The sequence below is a fragment of the Rutilus rutilus genome (genome assembly GCF_951802725.1).
Source record: "Rutilus rutilus genome assembly, chromosome: 3".
NCBI lineage: Eukaryota > Metazoa > Chordata > Actinopteri > Cypriniformes > Leuciscidae > Rutilus > Rutilus rutilus.
The window spans coordinates 39637335-39651360 of NC_140211.1; the positions used below are offsets into that span (position 1 = coordinate 39637335).

General features: G+C 39.7%; 1 protein-coding gene across 1 annotated transcript; it reads left to right on the top strand.

The window, feature by feature from the left end:
- The first annotated feature begins 5343 nt into the window (after positions 1-5343).
- cct7 (chaperonin containing TCP1, subunit 7 (eta)) lies at positions 5344-13970 on the top strand. The gene is made up of 11 exons (XM_084404057.1): positions 5344-5451; positions 6299-6452; positions 6573-6679; positions 7510-7688; positions 7782-7953; positions 9104-9268; positions 9614-9802; positions 10897-10994; positions 11106-11238; positions 13027-13233; positions 13325-13970. The coding sequence occupies exons 1-11, from the start codon at positions 5446-5448 to the stop codon at positions 13556-13558; spliced, it is 1644 nt and encodes a 547-aa protein (XP_084260183.1). The 5' UTR covers positions 5344-5445; the 3' UTR covers positions 13559-13970.
- The last annotated feature ends 56 nt before the right edge of the window (positions 13971-14026 follow it).

A 14026-nucleotide genomic window follows, 5' to 3' on the forward strand; every position in this document is an offset into this window, starting at 1 on the left:
TAACAACATTGTAGCTACCATTAAAATGAATGTTTTATTTTTAAACAACATAACTAAGTTGTATACTTTTTCTAGCATAGGCTATTTTACAGTAAAATAAAATACATTTAAAAAATAATATATTTATTACTGCAACTCACTGGTATGGTAACTTTCAACCAAATAGTATTGTACAATCACAGCGCCTTCTTATCCTTTTAAAATGACCGTAATTCAAAACTTCGACACGACAGTCTTGAGTTTAAGTTGACAACTGACCTTCCAAATTCAGTGCAGCGCACCGTCAGTTGAATTCCCCTCTCTTGTTAACGATGGACTTCGGCGATCTTCTCTAGCTCTTGTATTACAGGGTTCTCTTGTCCGCTGCTCGTGTATTGACATGTATCTCTAAATAAAGTAGTCTTCATCCACCTCTCTTTGTTCTTAAGTAGCCCACGATCTGTTTTCAAAATCCCGTCAGTTCCCGTTTGCCACTGTTTGAGCTGGTAAGAAGTGTTAGGGAATGCACACGGTTCTCGCTTCCTCTTTAGACTCAAAACCTCTAGGATGTGTCCTGCAAAAGATCAAACTGATCTAGTGTCCACGCACGTCTCCTCCATTGATCACCGTCATTGTAATTAATTCCTTTCGTGAGTGGTTGCCTTTGTCATATCTTCATTGAGAATAAGGAGACGAAACGCCGCTGACTATCCTATAGAACGCGCTGCTCAAAGTTCATTGAAGAGAATAAGGGAGGAGCTGGTGACAGTGTGTCTCCGCTCAGGATGGGAGAGTCAGAATGAGTGTACTCGCATCAGCATCAGCTGCTGTACCGAGGGTGGAGAGAGAGAGAGAGAGAGAGAGAGAGAGAGAGAGAGAGAGAGAGAGAGAGAGAGAGAGAGAGAGAGAGAGAGAGAGAGAGAGAGAGAGAGAGAGAGAGAGAGAGAGAGAGAGAGAGAGAGTTCATCTTGGTCAACATCATGCGTAAAAACAGGTTGGGCTCGTGCGTTTCTACAGCGTAAGCTATGTTAATAAGTGAAACGATTAAAGGTGCATGACTATTATATTAATTGAAAAGAACATTTGTTTACTAACATTACTTTTGACGTATTACAGTCTCATTAGATGACACCATCTTGCCAGTCTTCTAAAAAACAAACTGTGTTTTTCTACATGGAGCAGGGGCCTGTACCATGATAGTTGTCTAGTTGAACAAACTCAGGGTTACAGGATTAGTTTCGAGTTGACAAAACCAAACCAATCCAACCAGGCTTTGTTGGTACCATGATGCTGGTCATCAACTTTCTCGGTCAACTCAGGCTTTGATCCTGAGTTTAGGAGTTTAGATGTGACATCAGTAACGAACAGCCAATCACATGCTGAGAAACAGCGATTCATTTGTCAGACATGTGTCACTTTGCTCACAGCTGATTGGTCCAAGTTCGGTTTGCAACCTCTTACCTGGAACATAACCTGCCCGGACCAGGATAGCCATGGAGCGTAAGTTACTATGATGATGAACACTGCTAAAAGGCAAACCACTTTCATAGTGCCTAAAACCCAGGGTTGGCACAATCTAAACTGAAACATACCTGGCTAGCCACCTAAACCATCTTCATGGTACAGGCCCCTGGTCGCCCCCTCATGGGTGTTGCCATGTTGACATCACATGACAAGTCATGCTACAATAATAATAATAGGGAATTTTTATATAACACTTTTAGTCAGAGCTCATGGCACTTTATAAAGCATAAACATACAAGTACCAAACTTTACAACAACAAACAGAATATACACTGAAAAGAAATGGTGCAGGATCTACTTTGACACATTTTCACTCAAAAATTGCTGGGAAATTTGAGAAATAATAACAAAGAAGTGGCAAATAACACATCGAATTAAATGTGGAATGTGGAATAGAAAGACTGAAATAGTTTTTTTCTTGTAAAACGTATTCCAATAATCTTTGTTTTGTTTGCAACCTCAAAAAAAATATTTTTACAGTGTACATTTAATCCAGAGTGATGGTATTGATCAACATGTGTGCGATCCACCAGACTGTCCAAACTGAATGTTTGTCTTTACCATGTTAAAGATACCATCTGCAGATGGTAAGGAACAAAAAATAACAAAAATAAACTTCATACATCCAGGCCAGTGGTGTCACTGTAAAGTCCTAAATACACAGTTAAAAATAAGCAACAATTTACTGAGTACACCTTTAATAGCCTTCTTGTAAATGGTTATGTTGTTCAAACAGACTTATAATGTACTGCTGTTGCCTTAAATTTTTAGTCAAATTAGATGTATGTCATTTCAACTTAAATTACATTAAACTGACTTAAAATTAGTTAAATCTTGTATAAAAAAAAAAAAGTTGAAAGTTGCTTAACCTATTTTGATGAGTTATAGTAGTAAAAACATATGTTGTCATGACTTACTGATCATAATTTTATACAGAAAGCTTATTGAAGTAACCTGGTTATATGCAATTTCATTAATACACAGGCTCTTCTTTATTGACATTAAGCAAAACATGTTTGGTAAATGTGTTTTGGTGCATGTCTGAGCTATAGACATTGAAGGATATTCAGATTAATGGTCAATCAATATTAATTTCCCAGTGGCTGATTCTTGAACTCAGATTCAGATCCTAGCCACAATCCTAAACATTTGGTAACATCCTTACTATCAGCACCCATAGCTGGTTGCCTCAGTCAAATCACATAATCCAAATATTCAATAAGGGAGATCATCCATCTTCCTTTTACTCTCTCTCTCTCTCTCTCTCTCTCTCTCGCTCTCTCTCCTCTTTGTGATCAGCATGTGTGCACTATTAAGAACACACGAGACTATGAAAAAGGAGATCTGTATTTTCAGTAGTGTATGAGTTAGATGGCAATAAATTCTCTATAAAGATTATAAAGCCTCTCTCTCTCTCTCTCTCTCTCTCTCTCTCTCTCTCTCTCTCTCTCTCTCTCTCTCTCTCTCTCTCTCTCTCTCGCTCACTCTCTCTCTCTCTCTCTCTCTCTCTCTCTCTCTCTCTCACACCAGTCCCAAAACAGTTATTAGGACAAACACCCCCGCACCTCAGAGTGAGATGGTATTGATTAGGCTGTGATGGATTGGCTTTTTAATTGTCAAGCATGATGCAAGTGTTCAGATTAATGGCCCTAGTACTGCACATGCACAACAATTTGGGCCATGGATTTGCTCGTGCATGTGTGGACATTTTACAAGGGAGTTTGTTCAAAAATAAGGGAACAAGAAATATGCATGAATGCACATGCACACTCTTATCGCAAATTAAATATTGAGCTTAACTGATTCAGTCCTGCTTTGCCAGTTCTCGGATCCAAATCACTGCACTGCTCTTTAATGCCTAAAGATGCGTGAACCCCAACGCACATCCATCTCGCAGGTTTGCAGTATTCTTGGAAAAGGAAGTATTTGGAACTACCCAGCCTTATCTCACCAATATATAGCTGGATTTCTGTGCTATAGTTGGAATCATCTAGTCCACATTATGCACCCAGTGCTTGGTGGTCCATGTAATAGACTGGGAGGAAAAGATTGTCGGTGTCAAAAGCCACCAGTAGCCCTCATTCATCACCGGTGTTTGTGATTACAGCCTGAGCTCCATCACACAGAGGACACATATGGAGCGGTATGGCCACATTAAAGGGTACAGTAAAGGAGGAGAGATTGGAAAGAGGGTTGATAATGACAGAGGGATAGAAAGAGAGTGAGAGGGCATGAAGGCCGAATGAGATCTGTGGTAGGTCTCTTTTGAGTGCTAAGGCAGAGTGCCTGAGATCTGATTCAATTTCTAAAAGCTGTCAGTGAGGGCTCAGCTCTGAAGGGTTTGACTGACAATTCAAATCACATTCAGAGCGCTTCGCTTGACCAGTCATGACTTGGTTCTGCAGCAAGGCGGTTTTGCTCTACGGTATATTGTTCAGAGATATCTGTGTGTCTGGATGAGGGCTGGTGCGTTTTACACAGCGCTGAATCTTCAGCTTGTGCAGTCTCACAAATGGGTGGGTCAACTGCCACAGATGGCAGAAATATCCCAGCTAAAAGGTACCCTCCATAAGGGCGAGGCAGGGCGGGTATATATAACGTCTGATAATTACATGTGTCTAAAACAGGGAACCCTGAGAGCTCAGAGTTCAGCCACAGACTGCAGACACATCACAGGGAAACATGCGCCACCCTCACTATCCAGAACTGCTTGCAAACCACAGCAGCCTAAGCCTGTAGTTATACACTGGGGAAAAAAATGATCCACATATACTGTTACATCTGAGACATCTTAAATATATAGAGAAGAACACAGTGCTTAAAACCAGGCCGTGTTGAACATGGGTGTGTGTATGCGGGAAGCAGAGAGAATAAGAGTGTAGTTTTTTGTGCTTTAAACACTGTGACGTATTTTAACGTTAGTTTTCATTTGTTCTGAAGGATAATCTCTGTGGTCAAAAAAGAGAAAGAAAATCATTTTAAGGCAGTAAAGATTATAAAGCCTGCCTGGTGATAAGAAAGAGGCAGACAAATGAGAGAGAAAAATCAATATAAACTAAAAAAGAAATCTATATATAGGTCCGTACAGGATATAAATAAGAGGCGCAGGTGGAAGGGGGAGTAAGAAAAAGAGAGAGAGAGATCTATAATCTTCATAAATCCCTAACATGTAGATGACCTCTATTCAATCTCATCCATCCCTAATCTCATGTAGAGTTTATTTATTTATTTATTTAAATGTATTAAATAAATAAACGCAATTTCCTTTCATACTGCAAAACTTTTTATTTATTTATTTATTCATAATCACTCACTATTTTAGTATGCATCCGAATGTAATAAACCGGGAAACTGATCAATAAACAATTAGGATAAAATATACTAAATGTCAAATAGTTTTAACACACTCTTCCTACTTAATCAATTATATATCCTTGTGGAAATTAAATTTTACCTTTTACATTACATAATAATGATTTATGTAGTGCATTTTAATGACTATTATTAGGCATACAGTAGCAGCAAAGCAGCCATTTTACATATTGTGGCCTGCAGGGTTGCTTATTTAATTTCTTTACTTTCTAAATAATAATCAAAAATGTAATCAAATAAATAAATTATTATTTAAATAAATGATTGAATATATAATAAGAATTAATACATAATTAATTGATAATTATTTGTGCAGCCACTATTTTTTACTTACATATATATTTATTTATTTATTTATTTATTCACCCTATAACAATTAATTGAGTTCATATGTTGGGGGCGGGGGGGATCCTCTATCTTGGTTGCGTAGCAGGAGACATGAAAACTGTAGTAATGGCGCCCCCTGACGGCCGTCATCAGTTCAACAATAGACGCGTCTCGTGTTCTAGAGAGTTCTAGTTGCATTGTGGGTATCTCACCGGCACCGTCCTCCTCCTCTACACCGCAAACATGATGGTGAGTGCGCATTCATGCCTGTTTTACTTTCAAATCCATCGTCATCTTAGCTATTTACTCTTCTCCCAGTGTTGGGATATAAACGCCCAGAGAGAATAAAGCATAAAGGACATGTCTGCGAGATTATTTGTGTATTTTAAATGGGATAATACACCTAAAGTTTTACATTGATGCTAGCTAGCTTGGTTGCTAACGATTCATTCTTCTGCGTGTGGATGACAGAGATCTCTAAACAGAGAATTTAGAGATGTGCATTACGGTGCAACGTGCAAACGATTACTTTTGTACGGCATATGTAACGTTACTCATTTACACATTTTTATTTCACAATAGTTTTGGTAGCTAAATAATGCTAAAGGCTTTAGTTTAGCATCCTTTCGGTAATGGAGAAAGAGGTAGCAGCTAGTGAACTGGTAACCGGTTACACCCTTTAATGCTGTTCGTCTCAAAAGTCACTACGATAAATCTGTGACTTTATAAAACGCTTATGTTCAACTGCAATAACTAAGAAAAGAGCAGATATTACTGTTTCACGCGTTGTAGTTTGTATATATGTACGCCCAAGCAGCGTTGTGTACAACTTACCGGTACACAAATAGTCAATTACATTGTCTGTACAGGAGCTGTCAAAACTCTACCATGGTTATGGAAAACCTTGACAAATCAGTGCATTTTCAAATTTTAATTTACAGGCTCGGACAGGTCATGGAATATGTAAAATATTGTAGACATTTCTATTGTATAAAAAAAAATGAATGACTTGATTCATTGGGCTAAGGTATGTTCTAATAAGGGGGTAATTTTGATATTGCATTGATTATGACCCTTCTTGATTGTCTTCTCTCAGCCCACTCCAGTCATCCTCCTGAAGGAGGGCACAGACTCCTCTCAGGGGGTCCCGCAGCTCGTCAGCAACATCAATGCCTGCCAGGTTGTGGCAGAGGCTGTTAGGACCACCCTCGGCCCCCGTGGCATGGACAAGCTTGTGGTGGATAACAGAGGTAAGTCTGCCCTTCCATAAACAGGTGTTGTTTTATTGGGAAGTATTGGTAACAATTTGTTTTGCTATATTATAATGATGCTCTGCTTCAGGCTGTGATTTACATAATGTTATCTTGCAGGAAAAGCCACTATTTCTAATGATGGAGCCACAATTCTGAAGCTTCTAGAAGTCGTACACCCCGCAGCCAAGACTCTGGTAGACATTGCCAGATCTCAGGATGCTGAGGTAAGATTCCCTCTTTGTGTGTACATTTAGGCTGCTTTGAAAGGAAATAGTTCTGGTTGTCAATGTTCATTGACTGACTTGCTATTCTAAAATGCACAATATTGTAATCGCTGTGATGTGAAACACCTGTTCAACCAGCTGTTGACTCTCACTGCAAAGCAAATATTTAGAAAATGTTCTGTTATTGGTTTAGTTCAGAAACTGTTTTCTAGCGGAAGGCTAGATACAATTTTATTCTATTTTATTGTGTTTTATTTTTTTTATTTCATAAAAACTGCAGTGCACTTGAGACAGTATTGTAAAAATGAACACGATCAAAGGGGTTAAAGGCAGTTCCACTGCATGTCAATTCAGTTTCTTAGGGGCAGTTTACACGACACTGTTTTCAACTAAAAACGTAAAACTTTTAAAGCGTTTTGGCCATTCATTTACACGACAACGCCTCTTTAGCTGCCTGCAGACGCAAGTTTTTGAAAACGGTCTCTGTGTAAACAACAAAAACGTGAAATTCTGAAGATCATGACGTTATTTACGTGCATATTACGTGTTCAATCTACAGCGTTTCATCGCCATCTAATGGCCTGTCTGCAGAATATATAGTTTTAGTCGTTTTCGTGGATCCGTCGTGGATTGGGGGTCGTTTTGACAATAGTGTCGTCTGTACGCGGAAAACTCAAAGGAAAAACTTCTCCATTTTAAGCATATTGTTGTCGTGTAAACGTACCCTTATTTAGAACTTGATATGGAGCAAGTTGTGCTCAAATTGCGTAATTATCTTATAACTAGTTAAATGCATTAAAATGTATCCTCAACATTCTTTGTTTATTCAGGTTGGTGACGGCACCACCTCAGTGACTCTGCTTGCTGCGGAGTTTCTGAAGCAGTTGAAGCCATACGTGGAGGAAGGGCTTCACCCCCAGACCATCATCAGAGCTTTCCGCATCGCCACCCTGCTTGCCGTCAAAAAGATCAACGAAATCGCTGTTACCGTCAAAAGGGATGACGAACAGTGAGTCCAGATCCTGTGTGCTATTACATAGGCATGTGTTAGTATCTGTTAGTATCACAGATGTGATCATTTGTCCTCTCTTGCCAACCACAGGGAACAAAGGAGGTTGTTGGAGAAGTGTGCTTCTACGGCTTTGAACTCAAAGCTGATCGCAGGACAGAAGGATTTCTTCTCCAAAATGGTGGTGGATGCAGTGATGATGCTGGACGATCTGCTGCCTTTGAAGATGATTGGAGTGAAGAAGGTGCAGGGTGGAGCTCTGGAGGTGAGAGGGAGATTTAAAGGATATTTTGCATATTCATGAAGGAAATCTGCATATTCAAACAAGCTAATCAATGTCTTCAGGATTACTAATGCTACTGGCAGTTGAGTTTTAAAAAATGTATTATCAGGGTTGGAGCTAAACTGGACCAATGTTTCCCATCCGTAATCTAGTGTATCTTGTGGTTGCTTTTGTAATGATGCAAGGGTCAGCACAACTTGGGGCTGGAGTCTGGACACGTCTTTTCAACAGATTTTAGGACACTAGGCATCATACATTTTCTTACTTTGCAAATTGTTACAGAGAAAAAAGTGGTTCAAGGTATCGCAAAACTCAAGGTTCTGATCATTTTACAGTTTGAGACACGGAGCACATAACGCGAGAGGATGCATCATCCAATTTGTCCTAAACATGAGACAAGCTTTATATTAAGGGCTTTAAAACAACTAGTAAGATATAACACGTATAGTTAAAGTGGTTTGCCCTGTCAGATGCTCTGATAGTGCTGACTGAAAGATGGATAGGCTAGCCTATCCACGCTGTTTAATGTGTTTGAGATGTAGTGCTTTCCTCAGTGCATAACTTTCATTTCACAAGTATATTCTTCATCTGTAAATGTTAGAAACTCGTGCAAATATTTCCATTTTGCTGTCAGGAGTGAATCCCCGTTAAACTTCACAGATTTCCGTGAACGAGCGCCATAACAGACTGAAAAACAGACGGAGAATAGGAGCGCAATAATTCTGACCAAAATAAAAATAAATGCCATATGTGGAATTTAAAATCTACAAGAAAGTGTTTTTTTCTGATAGCAGTAACTCTAAAGTGACTATTGTAATGGGGTAATCAGATGTAGTGCAAGAAGATGTGAAAGAGGAATCATTGTTTAATTTTGTGTCTGAAATGTGGCTGTGCGCGCTTTCGGGTATGTGCGCACAGATAACAGCGCATGAGTACCGAATTGAGTTCTCTCTTGCCTCTTCTTGCACTGGATTGGTTTAAAATTGCTTGAATGTGTAAATTGGCAAAACAAAACACTTGCAAATCATACAATTTTAAATCTGTGATAGTTAAACTTTGCAGTTAATCACGAAGGTAAATTGCAGAAAAAAGATCTTACATTTACACCGTTTTTGTTTCTGCTGTCTATCAGGAATCTCAGCTTGTCGCTGGTGTTGCATTCAAGAAGACCTTCTCCTATGCTGGCTTTGAGATGCAGCCCAAGCGCTATGTGAACCCAAGGATCGCACTGCTCAACATCGAGCTGGAGTTGAAGGCAGAGAAGGACAATGCTGAGGTTCGCGTGAACTCTGTGGAGGTCAGTACTGCTCTTCACTGTCACAGGTTTTCTAATGTACTTGACAAGTATATTCCTTGTCATTTTTGAATAACGAAAGGACTGAGCCATGAGCAGCTCAGGTTCAAGAAAGATTGAAACAGTTACTGATGGCGTAGTTGTCATTTTAACGTGGAGCGATGTTTTGGCAGAAGTGACAGAATCAGATTTCTGTAGCGTCTACAAGTTATTTTACTGAAGTGACTCTTAACTAGCGCTAAAGTCCGCAAGCCAATATTTTCTGTAACAGAGATTCTTATTTCAGTAAACTGTCATGGCCCATGTAAACAAAGTTGAATTCCCTCATGTTTATGTGGCTGTTTGCAGGAATATCAGGCCATTGTTGATGCTGAATGGAACATTCTGTACGATAAGCTGGAGAAGATCTACAAATCTGGCGCTAAAGTGGTGCTGTCCAAGCTGCCCATCGGAGATGTGGCCACACAATACTTTGCAGACAGAGATCTGTTCTGTGCAGGCCGTGTTGTGGAGGAAGATCTCAAGAGAACCATGATGGTATGACTGTGTATCAGTACATCTGTTATGATTTAATTCCAGTCTGTATTTATTTTGGGTAAACAGTAATTTCCAGGTTTCTTTTAGCATTGTAATAGAGCATTACAGTAATGCTGTATTTTTGTAGGCCAACCTGAAAGTTAGCATCACCCTGTTTCTCTTGACAAAACCCAATAGGATTTTTCCATTAGCTTTTGGATTATTGCTCATGACCAACACAAGTTTGATTTTTGCACGTTTTGGTCATCATGATCAAATTTACAAAATTAGCACAATTTGTTAGCCTTGCGCGCAGCGCGATTTTATTCACGCTGCTAGGCAGCCTGGACACCATGGACCAGATTTTCCCCTCAAAAAGGGAACCAATCACAGAACGGGGAGGGAGCAGCAAGTCGATGACAACGTCTATGTGACACACCGAAGTAGTTTGTTTATATCTATGGATCCAACATGGCATCAGACGCGAAGTTACCTTTCGATGCAGCCTTAGATAGTGTTCTTAGTAGTTTAGAACGCAAGTTTATTTTGTCTTCTTTCTCGTCGAATTTCTGTCGCTCTACATACGTCATCTGGTATAATTGAAACGATTGGCTATGAGCTACGTACAGGCGCATTTGATAGACATTCGTAGCGCCCAATAAATGGCTCTGGGCATTCGTAAACCACGCCTCAAATACGAGAAAATGAACATGTGGTTCCCAGACCACGTCTCAATGAGACGAGGTCTGACGTTAGCCAGGCTAACAACTTGTATGAATTTTAAAGAATGACTAGAATCGCCTGAAGTAAACAGCTGAACAGGCTATAAATGAACTACACCATGGTTGCAGGACCATCACCACCGTTAAGCTTTTAGTCTTAGATCTTATTTCTGGTATTTAACCAAAACCCCATTGATTAAGGATGATGGAACTGAAAGTGCTTAACTTTTTTCTGGGTTTTGGCCTATAAAAATGTCATCCTTGCAGAACTCTGTAGTGTTATTTGAAAGTTATTGTGAGTAATTTAATGGCCGATATCTGTTCCCTTATTGCACATGCAATGATGTGTTGGTTACCATGTAGTTGTTAAAGCAGTTGTATTGTGTCCTCCAGGCCTGTGGCGGCTCTATTCAGACCAGTGTTGGTGCCCTGACTGATGATGTGCTTGGACTGTGTGAGCTCTTTGAAGAAGTGCAGGTTGGAGGAGAAAGGTATGTTGTTTTTTTCTTTTCTTTTTTTTTCTTCTTACGTTAATACAAGATGTAATTATGTCCATAACACAAGAGATTTTAATTTGATAAATGATTTGTATTCCATTACAGATACAACGTCTTTAAAGGCTGCCCGAAAGCCAAGACCTGCACCTTCATCCTGAGGGGCGGCGCAGAGCAGTTCATGGAAGAGACGGAGCGCTCACTGCACGATGCTATCATGATTGTGCGCAGAGCGATCAAGGTGGGGAAAACTTTAGCATCTCTTGCCACAGATGATTAAAACTGCAGATTTTATCTTATCCTTGATTTCCTTTGGCTAGTAGTTCTTGTGGAGAAAGACTACTGAAACCATTCTAAGATAACAGCCCTTCAACATATTAAGATAACACTTCAAATTAGCATTAAAATCTGAATCTTATCAGCCAAATCAAAGCTATTTTTTAGGGCTGTCAAAGTTAGCGCGTTAATAACGCGTTAACGCAAAATCATATTAACGGCACTATTTTTTTTAACGCAGCGCGTATTTTCTGTTTGACCCGTGGCCCAAAACCTAGTTGGAGAAATGGAGATACACAGTGTTGCCAACTTAGCGACATTGCAGACCCATTTAGCGATTTTTTCCCTTCAACAAAGCGCCCAAACCTTATTTAGTTTCTGAAAATCTACCGGTACCGCCGGTAGCTACTGCTCTCCCAGCACGCGCGCGCGCGCCTCTCTCTCTCTCGCTCTCTCTCTCTCTCTGCGTCTCGCGCCGGAGAGAGGAGCAGCGCTTTAATTCAGTTAAACACATGATGTTGCTTCTCTAATTTTACATGCAAGTATAGCCGAAATCGCAAAACAGATATTGTGTTTATCTTATGTGTATTTGATTTCATCAGACGACGGCTCGATTATCAGGATTTTTGTGCAGATTAACATCTTGGAAGGGAGAGCTGGTTATGTCTTAATGGGTCGCGTTTCAGTCACCATTTCATATTCATTCCGTTGTTTGACAACAGAAACAGTAAAATATACCAATGAAAACAGTTTTATTGAGAATTTAGCTTCATCAAAATGGGCACAGAGAGAGACAAACTATAATGTAGCCTAATAATAAATAATAAATGTACATTTAGCATTTTCAGAAGAGCTGCCCTGTCATGCAAAAATCTAAACATGTTTGTGTTAATTGCTCAGTGCAAAGAAAGAGAAGTAATGGGAACCTGGTATTTCTTTGTTTTTTGTTCTAGTAGACACGAACAAGTTCTTTGAAAAACATCTGTGACCTTTGAAATATGTCTCGTCTTCATGCTCTATGTTGACTATGGTTTCAATAATAAACATACATTTGCATAAAGCATCCATATTTATCCATGCCCACGTTGATTAGAGTATTACAAACTTGAAAAGTATAAATTTAAGGTACATTTAGAACAAATAAAAAAATGTGCGATTAATCACGAGTTAACTCATGACAATCATGCGAATAATTGATTAAAATTTTTAATCGATTGACAGCCCTACTATTTTTGCTATGCATGTTACAGTGTAAACAAATAGCTGTTGCCGCTTTCAAGAAGGTATTTGGCTCTTGACTGGACTTCCATTCCTACAACCACTACATTGATTTTCTACCATTCATTTGTTTCCCGGAATTGTCCGTCTCCTTCATTACATTCAGCTGATATGAGTTTACAGAAATGATCAAATGCTCAATTATGTATTACTAAACATGTTCAGTTAATAATTACAAAAACATGAATTCAGATTGATGCTGATTCCCAATGTTACAATGTATAGTGAGCTGAATGACATGCAAGCGCACTAATGTCCTCATTAACTCTTACCTGCCATTGATGGAATCCCCCCCCCTTACAATATATTGTATGTTCAAATATTCATACAAAATTGTTCTGGTGCCCATGAAATTGTGCAGAATGCTGGTAGGGAATCATGACATGCTGACTTTTTAGAATGTTTTAAGAATTGCCAGCAGGGGGAGACAAATTTAAATATTTATAATTAACAGGCTCCTATTTCCCCATAACAGAATGACTCAATTGTTGCTGGAGGTGGCGCTATTGAGATGGAGCTTTCGAAGTATCTGAGGGATTATTCTAGAACAATTCCTGGGAAGCAGCAGCTGCTGATTGGAGCCTATGCCAAAGCCCTGGAGATTATTCCCAGACAGCTGTGTGACAATGCAGGCTTTGATGCTACCAATATCCTAAATAAACTGAGGGCCAAGCATGCACAGGTAGCTACACAAGTCATGTTTAATTTAATGTCATCTTTAAATGTAATGTCAATGTTGTAATGTACATTTGCATAATCTCCCTCTCCTCTAGGGTGGCATGTGGTATGGAGTGGACATAAATAATGAAGACATAGCGGATAACTTCCAAGCGTGTGTGTGGGAGCCCTCTGTTGTTCGTATCAATGCCCTGACCGCTGCCTCTGAGGCCGCGTGCCTCATCCTCTCAGTAGATGAGACCATCAAGAACCCTCGCTCCTCTGCTGACGGCCCGGCAGCATCTGCTGGCAGAGGAAGAGGTCGTGGTAGACCCCAACATGCCCACTAATCCACACCCATCCAGCAGTGTCTTGGGCAGAGCCTCTGGACTTTCAGAAGGTCAAAACAAATGCTGTCCACTAATAGGGCCTTGATTTGTTTCTTTGACCTGTTTTGTTGCTCCCTGGTCCCACTAAATCCATGCATTTCTGTGTTTACAAAGGCTAAAACAGAATAAAATGTCATTTTTGGTAATTGTTCCAGATCGAAGGGGATTGAATCATCTGTTGGAGATTTGAATGTTGTTTTGCCACAGTCTGAGAACACACGCAAACCATACACGCACTCAAAAAAAGTGGTCAGTTTGTAGATCTGTATAAGCACTGATGTAATGCAGGCACTCTGCTGTGATACGTTCCTGTGTTGGTCATTCGGCGGAACTATTTATTGGTCCAATTAAAATCAGTACTTTTGCTTCTCAACATTTGTGTGAGGTTTTCTTCTTTCAGTCATGAGTGAGAAGTGACTATACATCAAA

Coding starts and splice junctions, on each gene's coding strand:
- cct7 (XM_084404057.1), top strand. Junction 6,453..6,572: donor GCTTGTGGTGGATAACAGAG/GTAAGTCTGCCC, acceptor GTTATCTTGCAG/GAAAAGCCACTATTTCTAAT. Junction 7,954..9,103: donor TGCAGGGTGGAGCTCTGGAG/GTGAGAGGGAGA, acceptor GCTGTCTATCAG/GAATCTCAGCTTGTCGCTGG.